General features: G+C 41.0%; 1 protein-coding gene across 1 annotated transcript in view; it reads left to right on the top strand.

Moving 5' to 3' along the window:
• Positions 1 to 6212: 6212 nt before the first annotated feature.
• ldlrad3 (low density lipoprotein receptor class A domain containing 3) overlaps positions 6213 to 11871 on the top strand; it is a 77706-nt gene continuing 72047 nt past the window's right edge. The window contains exon 1 of the mRNA XM_034879155.1: positions 6213 to 6733. Coding sequence (XP_034735046.1) covers positions 6679 to 6733 — 55 coding nt within the window. The 5' untranslated portion in view covers positions 6213 to 6678. The remainder of the gene's footprint in view (positions 6734 to 11871) is intronic.

Here is an 11871-nt window from a genome sequence, read left to right as displayed (position 1 = left end):
ATTGTATGGATGCACTCTAAGAAATATCTGTAAATTAACAGTTGTATGACTGTAAATTCTAACAGATATTATCCCTTGTACGTGATTCACAGGTATATTTCTGTTAATTTATTATATAACAGAAAGCGTTGTTTTTTTTTAACCATTGACACAGTTATTTAACTGAAAATTCTATTTTTTAAATTATGGTAGAAAGTCCGGGTAATGAGTTGCAGTACTTTTTCTGTTATTTTACGCATTTATTTCTTAGAGTGTGGAAAGCATGAGAATACTTGTTTAACTTCATGAGACATATTTTTATAAAGCTTAGTCTAGTTTAATTTAGTTCTGGTGCTTGAACTACAATCTGTTATTAAACAGTATGGTTGGGATGGGATGGTTGAACTGCGTTGCTACATATATTCAGGTTCCCCAGAAGATGAATCCTATGACTGGCTCCCCTGACTTTTCATTCAGTGCCACCGGCAGTTCTAAGTTTTAACCAAGTGAAATATCTTCACATGTGCTTTTTGGAATGGTACACAATCCCTGGTAGTCCCCTGACTTTTCATCTAGTGTCACCAGCAAGTTTTAGTTCAGAGTGAAATGTCTCACTAGATGGATTGCCAAAGAATTTAGGGCAGACATTTATGCTCCCCACATGATGACATGAGATAACTTGGTGATCCCCTGACTTTTCATTTTATGCCATCATCAAGTTCCAATTTGTCCAGTACTATGTTTTATGACCTCATTACCTGCAAAAGGAATGGTATTCCCATCAACCTCGGCTATACTTGCTGCATGATGCTCAATGCACCTTTATGCCTACAAAGAGCCTCACAAAGGATGGTGTAATTCCAACACACTGTCCCTGGTGCACAACTCTCTCTAATCAACCATCGCTTAAACTCAATTTACAGTCATGTCGTCATTTAGAATGACATCTAAGATTGTACAAGCAACGGTTAGTTCATTTTACCTAAAGAGAGGGACTCAATCCGAGGAATGAAACCTTAGTGGGTGCTCATTTAACCGATGTCTATTAACTATGCATAAGTGAGAAAAGATTGGCCATTGCCCAGCTGGACCACTTGACCTTGTTTGAGGCTGTTATTTAGAAATGCCACTGCCTGTTGTTTGGAGACCAGATGTGATCATGGACGACTGCTGCCTAGAGAGCTGGTTCAGCACACACAGTAAATCCAACCTCTTCCAGCCTAATGCTTAGAGTCATGTGGATCTTTATCCGTCAGAAACGACTGCTGGCTTGTGTCCAGTCAAATGGACTTGCATAGCAGTGGTGCCTGTGCATGTTTTACTGTTTTCATTCCATTTAATTGATAACTTAATATTTCCTTAAGTGTGGTATGATTAGGGTTCATTATTACATTTACTGGGTGGGGTGAATGGGTGTATGGTGTATAGTGGGTGAATTGTCCATTGACACATAGCTGTGGAAGTCACCAGCTATTACAAATTTACTGCAGTAGCCCAGGGATTGATCTTATTCTTTAATAGCCACATGCATGTATTTTTCCATTACAATAATGTTATGCAAACGCTATGTTTGTTATACTTATTATCACCCTTGTGTTTTGCAATTTGCTGTGTAACCGATTTCAATCTGTGCATCATTTTGTCCCGTTTAATTAAGTAGGTAATTGTTGATGCTTCAGGCGTTTCTCACTCAAATTGTTATTGGCCCCTGCCTCTGAAATCCCAAATCAATATATGTTCCTTATTTGATTTCCAGCCTGGGCCTTATAGATTGACAGTTGCACACACACACACACACACACACACACACACACACACACACACACATACCACCACAATACTACTTTGTTGATTTGTTTGTTGATGCCTATCTGGTGTCCCTGCAGTGCCACCAGGCCAGACTTCAGCTCTGCTAACTAATGTCAGTGTCGGCATGGTATGTAGGCATTGGTCACATAATTGAATGTTGATGCAATTAATGCATTTGAAGGAGCATGAAGGAGATTCTTGGTGAGCGTGGGAAAGATTCTGCAAGTATGCAAGAAAGTATACCCATGTGCGCCCTTGCATCTGTTTTAATATGATTGGTCAAAAAGCCTGGAGGTGTGTGTGTGGTGTTGTTTAGGTGTGTTTTGCTCTGAATAACCACTTTGTAATGGGCTAAGTGAAACATTTGCTGAAACCATAAACGCATTGTCCCCTAGTATTCATTTCAATTCAATTTTATTTCTAGTATCAAATCGCAACAAAAGTTATCTCGATACATTTTACAAATAGAGTAGGTCTAGACCACACTCACAAAGCCCCAACAATTCTAGTCATTCCCCCAAGAGCAAGCAACTAGTGCGACAGTGGCAACAACTCCCTTACAGGGAGAAACCTCGGCCAGACCCAGGCTCTTGGTAGGCGGTGTCTGACGGTGCCGGTTGGGGGGGTGATGCACAGTGGCAATAATAGTCAAAATAAACTTAAAGGAACAGTGGCTACAAATGGTAGTCCTAGTAGTTCATGTCATAGCAGGGCACTGCAGGGAGCTACAGGGTGTAGCAGGGAGTGCAGCAGGGCCACAGCGACACCTGCAACCAAGACCTTGTTGCCATCCTAATCCAAGGAAATATGCTGGGCAAAAAGAAAACATAAGGACTCCGGGGTGTAAACTCCCCAGAACTAGGTTAGTAACAAGCTTTCCTGGGACAGGATGCACACAAATAGATGCACACAAATGGAGAGAAAGAGGAAAGAACAGCACAGTGTGTCAAAGGAATGCAGGAAAGAAAATCCCCCGGCAGTCTAGAACTGCAACAGCATGACTAAGAGAGACAGGTTATGGAGAGGAGTCTCGTCAGGCTAGAACTCTCCCCGCCAGATTGGGCTTTACGGGCCTGGCTCCCTCTTCTTTTATGATATTATTGATTATATGGTAGATAAATCTGACGACTATGAAAGGAAATAGGTGGGCCTGGCTAGGCGGACGTAGCAACTCCTCACTCCCTAACTATAAGCTTTATCAAACAGGACGGTTTTCAGGTTATTCTTAAATGGGGTGACGGTTTCTGCCCCCCAAACCCAGACCGGGGTCTGGTTTCACAAGAGAGGAGCCTGATAGCTAAAGGCTCTGGCTCCCAACCTCCTTTTAGAGACTCTAGGAACCACAAGTAGCTCTGAAGTCTGGGTGGATAGTGCTCTAGTGGGACAATAAGGCACTAAGAGCTCTTCTAGATATGTTGGTGCTAGACAATTTAGAGCTTTGTAGGGCAGGAGAAGGATTTTAATATGCCCTCACTGTTTCTCCTCTGTCTATTGCTTTCTCACTCACACACTCACTCACAAACAAAGATGTCCTTCACATCAGGACGCTGGTTATTAAATGCAGGATGAATGTCAAGACACTGACACCGGAGAAGGAGCCAGTCCTTCAGGGGCCTTCATTTACAGCTACCTCGGTGGCAGTCTGACATGACATTGACTTGTCAAGCTCTCATGAGTTGTATTCCTGCTCTCTCACCCTCATTTCACACTCCCCGTAGACATTGTGATGTATTAGCAAAGCTCTTGCTGACAGTGGACTCGGCTGCTCTTGTTGGCAAAGTTACAATAGATCTACATTTAGTAATACCCCTACAGCTTGCATGTAATACTTCCATGAGATTTTATTCAAATTTGTTTCTCCCCTCATTTGCTATCTTTTTTTACAACAATATCTCCCCTGATTCTCTATTCTTTATTCTTACACCTCCTTCATCTCTCGCTTTCCTCATCCAACTCCTGATACTTTTTCTTGCCTCCGGCCTCCTTACTCATTCTCCTTCCCTTCTGCTGTGTCCCCCCCCCCCCCCCCCCCCCCCCCCCCCCCCCCCCCACACACACAGACTCCCTTTGTTTTGCCTCTGGTACACATTCTCTTACCTCTTGCTACGTCTCTGGCTGAATCTCTCTCTCTCATTCTCTCTATGCCACCACTCAGCCACAGGCAAAGTCATCCCAGGTTGCTACACCCACTCTTCGCCAATCAGATCGTCTCACTACCTCAGAGTCATTTCCCAAATTTGGCCACTAATTGGGCTTCTCCTGCGATTGAGTCAATAACAACCTTCATATTAGAGTTTAATGTCCCCTAATGAGTCCATTTGTTGGCCAGCGGCTAATTAGGTCTGAGCTGTTTATAGATAGCCTAACCTAATTGATGGGCATTAGTGAAACACTGTGTGTCAATCAGTAATACAGTTGAGCCCAATTCTGCTTTTAGCTTGCAGCCCAGAGCCCCCCAAAAACAGATTATACCGTTCTGGTTCATGGATCAGGCTGTATAATTTGTGAAACAGCTCGGCATTAACATTAATGATAACTCCAGGGGAGCCGAATGAAATCCATTTAACATTGACTGACAAATCTTCTTCTTCCTCAGCAAGCATTTAGTTTTATTAGTGTTGATTATATTCAGGAATTGTGTTGAGGAGACTTATGTCTGCTTTTGTTAGCTCATTAAAATATTATATCTGCCAACTGCTGCCGTTTTCCACGGTGGTTATGCAGTATACATGCAAAGCCATCAAAGGACTCATCATAACAGACTGAAATACATAAGGGCCTTAAACAAGCTATCGAGCTGGAATCTTTGACGAAGTTTTAACAGATCTGACCGACATGCCAAGACCCAACCCTGTAGTTTAAGTCTGCACGAGGCTTTGGCTTGATAAGGCAGTGTGTGGATGAATATAAAGTGAGCTGGAAGAGTCTGATATTGGGACTCATCCCAATCATATGCCTCCAGGTTAGCATGCTATCAAAAAGAGAGGTTTGTTTGAAGGGGGTTGTCTGTCTGTGCACAGCTGCAGTTCAATGATAAAGAGGAGGGAGGTTTGATAGGTGAAGCCTCCTGTCCTTCCATCCCTCTGTCTCTGACTCCCTCTAATTCAATTCAACTGAAATTGCAGTGAAAAAAGCAATATAAAGCATGACAATACTTTCTTCTCCATCTCTATCTAGATTGTTAAATATTAAATTCCTCACTGTGTGGAAGCAGGTGAGTTTGTATATGAGCACCAGAAATACAGTTGGAGAGAAGAAGTCTCCTTCCATCCATCTATTTCTCACTTGCTGTGCTAACACTAAAAATCTTTCATGCTTTGATTTATACAAGTATTTGCCTCTTTTAACTTACATCAAGGCAAACCATCTGTTAAAAGATTGCTCAAAAATTGTTTTCCCCTGTGCCATCTGTTGCCTCCATATCTAGTTTTTTTTCAATTTCAAAAACTATTTTTCATCCTTCACCTCAGCAATATCGAGTCGGTTGCTGGTTTTGTTTGTGCCACATTCTGGTGAACTGTAAATATTTCATTAATATGTAAATATTTCCTCATTCAAGCTAAAGGAGGGAGATTAAATGATGATGGAGAAATTTAAAATGAAAATGACAGTGCTGGTTTGCCCTTTATGTTGTTGCTAAGATGGAGAAGAAGTTATCAATTTCTCCCAAAAGTTGAAGCACAGAGGGCAGGGGGCACTTTCTTGCACTATGGTTGAATTTTCTGTGCATTCCAAAGGTTACTTTGTCTTAGCAGAGAAAAAAACTACATGTTACCTTTTGGTTTATTGTTAGATGGCCTCCATACACATATTACTGGTGCCTTCGCAAAATGGCAAAATGTAATGTCGGGAGATAAAGCTTGATTCACAGCTTACTTCAATTTACCTGTAAATATAGGGCTAACATAAGCTTGCTGTTTGTGTTTTATTTTATTGTGCAGTTAGCCTAAAGTAAGACAACATAGTGTCCCATAATCAGATATATTCTTTGCATACTATTTCGTAAGCAAAGTATTTGGGTTATTCTATACTAGACCATAGCATAGGCCTGTAAAAGAGCCATTGGAATATGGTTTTCAGACTACATTATAATAATGATTATATCTGTTGCCTCTTTGGTTGCCTTTACTTTTTTTTATAGACTGTTTTACCTTTTGAATTAATGATCCCATGCAAATTTTTAACAGGTATCTGGGAAAAGTAGTTATAAAGGGTCCTCGGGCTTCCCCTTAGGCCTAGGCTACATCTTTTTATATCAACCAAACCCATATAGGCATTGACCCTCATATTAGCTGGTGGATTTGTCCTCTAACTGTTCCCACTTTTATGTAGCCTAAAGTCTCGCCTGTGTGAGCCATCTCTGCATTTTTTTCTGTGGGTAAAATAGCAGCACAGCTGCTAGCAAACGTTGCTGTGTCCGGAGTAACGGTTCAACTAGCTAAACAACTAGGTTACTGGTTTTGCTAGTGGGGACCGTAAGCGGTCCCTAGCCCGCAGTTTGGAAACCGATGTCCCGGTCTGGCCGACCTCTGCTCTGCGTCTCTCTGCCTCCGACTCCGCCTCTCTCAGCACCAATACACGAGCGACCGAACCCCAGCCTGCCTGCCGCCACACCAAAGCCCCCTCCAGCTCCTTTCTGTATGCCTTCCCCAACCCACAAACCGGACTCCATACTTCTGTGCCACGCGAACCCACCACTCTCACGCCAAATGTACTCGTAGTTGTGGCGGAAGAAAAAGAAAAGAGACTACAACTTGAAAAGTACAATAGGCGGTATGTTGTAGCTTTGCTATCGGATAAGTTTGTCTTCTTTGCCCCCAGTTTTCGGCCCCGCGGCGGGGCAGGACAGCAAGGGAAGGTCGGGGGGGGGGGGAAAGGATACCGTAGCCTATGATGTGGATCTGGTACTTTCTGCTTGGTTCGGGGTCAGGCTCAAGAACTGTCGGTAAGTTTTTAAAAGCACACGGAAACTAACGTTGTTGTCACGGCGCCGACACGCTTCATTATATGGGGGGGGGGGGGGCTAAAACAACCGCTATAATGTTACTGTTCGGATGTTATTTACTTCGACCAATATGTGCCTATGCAAAATGTTATTGGAACAACATCTAAGGAAAAATGTTTTCCGAGTTTTCATTTCCATCGCAAGTTTTTTGTTTGTTTGGAAATTGGGAGTTGAAGCAGCTGGGGCAGCAGTTTTCAGAGTTTTTCGTAGGCTATACATGTCGAATGGGTGCATGCCCCCCCCCTCCCCTCCCTCCGTTCTGAGCCCTCCATGCCATATTCATCCGACGTTGTATGTTTTACTGAGATAGGTTTATCGTCTCTACCGGGTTAGGTTATGACCGCGAAGTTGTTGACAGGACGGTGTTGACGAGTCAATCTGTTCTCCAGACCCGCCATGGCAGCTGGGGCCCAGTAGAGGACACTTGTACAGGAGTTTATTCAAAGGACAACCGGTTTGCACTTTACTCCCTTTAACCATGCAGCTGTAGCTGGTTTTCCAATCAGTGACATAGGCTATCCACTGGTTATTATAGAGTGCTGAAAACTGCCCATTTCAGTGATGGCCTGCAGTGAATAGCTAGTCTACAAATGTGAAACATGTAAAAAGTCAGTGATTCAGAGGTAAACAGCCTCAAAGTATGTGTGATTATGATAATAAGATAATGAATTATTAGCCTATGGCGAAAATTAATTGTTAAAAGAACTATCTGCACATGCATAAAAAGGCTCAAACACGTAGGAACTGTTCTGCAGGTGGTAATAAAATGATACCAATGATCATTATTGGTACACATGCATGTACAGTAAACTTAATGTGTGTAATCCATCTACGTGGTAGAGCTTATTCATCAATTAGATACCATCTAACGTGTTAGTGGTAGGCTGCTTTTATTGTCTCTTATGAGACCTTTAATTGGAGTGTAAAAACAAAAAAATCGTCTTATCTTGATATAGTCATTTCCGGAAGACCTTTTGACATGCCAAAGTAGGAAAGGCACAGGTGTAAGCAATAAGAACTATAACAGTTAAATTTGATTTTGCTGCCACGGTTACAGGGTCCTAATATTGTGCATGCTGGCTCACACTGTCACACTGTCTGTGCTGGGACACTTCAATTAGAGAGACATTGAATGTTACTAGTAACACGTGTGCCTTCCCTGCTATGTAAAGTATGCCATGCTAATCAAAAAAAGGCCTATTGCCTTAAAAAGGAACTCCATGTAAATAAACACAAGAACTCTTTATTTATGCCAATTTTAGGCTAATTTGTTAGTTTAACACATGCTATTGAACACAGGAAATACACACCTAGTTAGTGCGTATTTTCTTCCACATGGCAGGTCGTGTCCATATGAATATGTTTTTGTCAGTGTGAGTGAAGTGTAAAAATCATTGTATTATGTGAAACAGAGATTTAGTGTTGGCTGTCAAACCCCACCCTAGCGCTAATGGAGCAAAGGAGCATGTACACATGATTGATGTCAGCCATTTCTCCCAGAATATTACTGTAGTTTGTTTTCTACAGTATTGCTTATGTCTTGTCAGCACTGGATAAACAAATTGTGCTTCAGCCTTTTATTAGCTCATGGTCTGACCAGGGTAATAATAATATGAGCTAGACTCTACGTGTATGTGTGTGTGTGTGTGTGTGTGTGTGTGTGTGTGTGTGTGTGTGTGTGTGTTTGTGTGTGTGTGTGTGTGCGCGTGCCCAGGCCATTGCTACTGGCTAATATTCTAACGTACATAGAAACCAATAATATTACACTTATATTTGGTGCACAGTGTTTTGCATTTGATTTGACTTTTTTGGGGGGTATTTATTGAGTTTTTGTACATTTGACACACAAAAACAGTACAACAAGACACTTATTAGAAAACAGAAAAGAGACCAAGGATCAAGTGTAGGAGCTGTAGTACCCACAGTCATTAATCTGTACATCCATAAGTGTATGCTAACACAATAAACAAACAGCAGTTGTTTATCTCAGCACTGTATAGTACAGATGGAACACAATAAAAAGATAAAATAAACACATAATTAATAATAATAAAAAAGAAAGAAAACACTACTCTTAGTTCAGCTAGTTATCTTTAACTTTTTAAACATTTATCCCAGACATAACGGTATAATACATTTATAAATCTATTTGCAATACTTAATAAAATAATAATCTCAATATTGACATTAGAAGATACAGCATTCGGAAATTATATTGGCAGATTTTCCCAGCCCCACAAAAAGTATGCTTAAAATAATAATGGGAAATAAAATATGTATCACTGGAGTAGAATTTTTGGGTTTGGTATTCTTTGTGCACAAGCATCAGAGCTTTTTCCAAGTATGCACTGAAGAGCCTAAATATTTTACTACCTACACATAATTGCAGCTGTGAATGTTGCAGATGCAGTTCACATTTTGGATTATACGACCTTGTAGTGGAATAAAAAGTCCAAATCAGCCTTGCAGATCAGACAAATTAAGTCTTTAGAGATTATATGCGATACTCAACAAGATGTAGATATTTTGTAGCTCCGATTTTGCATGCACTAGCCATACGGTATACAGGTGGCTCAACTCAATCTCAATAAATCTATACTAAATGTGGGAAATTTTCCACACTTATCTTTTGCACAGCCTCCGAGGGTTTGTCATCTCAGCGAGTGGCATTCCTTGTTTCACTTCTTTTAGAACTTTTCATCTGTGTGCTTAAATGACGATATCAATTCTAATACAGACCACTATTTGTACTCATGTTAAGAGACTGCTGACTGTAAATTGTACTGGACTGGAGTCCTAGCCTTGCGGCCTTGTTGCCCTGCACTCACCCTCAAAGCTGCAAGAGATAGACCAGGGATATTATGTAATATGGGATTTTGCCACACGGCCCAATGACGATGGAATGTTGCAATGCATTTACAAACAAAGCAAGTCTATGGTATTGTGGTCTGCAGCCTGAATTTATATTTAAGCTGTACAGCTGGTCTGCTAAGCCATGCACCAGGAGGAATATTGAAATGAATTTAGGTACAACATCAGAAAGAAGAATTAGCTTTGCTTCTGTTACTTCCCGCTATACCCAATTATGATTATTGCTTGTTAAGGAGCATCAGTGGGAGATATATATATATATATATATATATATATGTTTGTTTGATTACATTGCTCTAACACCCAGGGCTGCATGTGCCTGTGAGGTATTTTACTCATATTTGTGTGGTGTTCAAATACTATATAGACGTTTTAGTAGTCCCAAACTACTAAAGTTCTAGTAGGATTGTTCTAGTAGGAAATCCTTGCTCGCTGCAATCCTGCCGTTTATAAGCCTTGATATCAGACAGAAGTTTAAAAGGCATGCTCTTGTCTGCCGTTCTGTGCTTGTATGTGTGTGTAGGAATTCATGAATGGTGTTAATGATTGTCAATGTGACCATTTCCCTTTGATTTAAACGCACCAATGAATCACTCGAGTGTTTTAGCTTGTTTCCATAAAATTACTTTTGCGCCATTCGTTTTGAATAAGTAATCTCACAGAGCTCTTAAAGGCCATGTCTTGCTAGTATTGCTAGTAGTGAATTTTGAGAGAAACCTTGATGCTTTACATGTTGCTGTTATGCTCACCAAGCGGAACAGTTCAGGGATTAATTCACCCGCTCTCTCTCCACAACTGTACAGCCCAATCTGCATAACACCTGTCAAAGCTAATATCTGAGTTGTCTTGTATGTAAAGAGACAATTCCGTGCACATTCTTGTCTCTTAAATGGCTCAGTTAGCCAGCCGACATAGCCACACTTAAGAATCTTCTCAATCAACATAAATGTGTGCTCCATTACCTGCTTCTGTACTAGGCCACACACACAAGCCAGGTGGTTGGATATTTTTATTCATAACTAAAGACAGACTGTGCGGGTCATTTCACCCACTGAACAGCGAGACAGAATTGCATTGTGGCTTATTATGCTTTGTATTTCTGCACTGTGATTTCCCAGAGACTGGCCAGTTGGCCTAATAAACCTCTGTGTCTGTGCTTATCTTTGCATGTTTTTTGTACCGGAGAGAGAGAGAGAGAGAGAGAGAGAGAGAGAGAAAGAGAGATGTTTTTAGTTTTTTGCGCTGGCTGACATGGCTGATATGATTCCAGCCATAGTCACACAGCGAAGGCGGGGGGTTAAGGAGGGCCAGCGTGGCTTTAGATCCTAAAGTTGTGAAACAAAGCCACATGACGAGTCCCGTTTCAGATTGTGATACCAGTGCAGCTTTAAGTACTGTAAGCACTTTCGTGTAGATTCAGTTTCATTATTCATCAGTCTAATGTAACAGCATATGCATGTTTCATTCTATTGACCAGTAAAGGATATTTGTACATTGTTGGATCTTTCACCATTAGGTGTAAGTCACATAGTATTTCTCTCTGCGTGGGATGTAACCTTTGCTCGGTGTCCATTCTCTTTGAGCATGTCTGATCTATAAGTCATGAAGCTAAATGTTACATGAACTCTGGAATATATAAATCGAAGGAGACAGAGAGACAGAGACACGCAGAGAGGAGCATTATGTAGTGCAAAAAGTTAGAAGACAGCTCATTACATATTGATTTTGGATTGATCCTAACTAATTTGCCATGCAGGGATGCAAGAGCTTTGTTAATCCCTGATGGTTGCTTTACATTGATCCACCACGTCCTTGGATGCCGAGAACAAACGTCAGTCTTGGAAGAATATGCTTGATTACTGAAGAAAGGGTTTTGCAGTTTGGACATTTAATGATATATGACACTCTTGCTCTTTTGGGAATTGATCTTAATTACTTAATAAAAGAAATTAGGAAAAATCCAACCTTTAAAGACACCAATTTTATTTGTGAATGAATAATGTATCGTAAATGAATAAATGTTTCTTAAAATACAGGGGGCATGAATATACACACCCGTATGTTAAATTCCCATAAAGTCAGGCAGATACTTTTTATTAAAGGCCAGGTTATTTCATGGATCCAGGACACTATTGGCGGTTTTCCACTGCGTGGTATCTACTCGACTCGCCTCGGGTCTACTTGCTTTTTTTGGTTTTCCATTACGA

The sequence above is a fragment of the Etheostoma cragini genome, chromosome 8 (assembly GCF_013103735.1).
Source record: "Etheostoma cragini isolate CJK2018 chromosome 8, CSU_Ecrag_1.0, whole genome shotgun sequence".
NCBI lineage: Eukaryota > Metazoa > Chordata > Actinopteri > Perciformes > Percidae > Etheostoma > Etheostoma cragini.
This window is presented reverse-complemented; position numbering and strand designations above follow the sequence as displayed.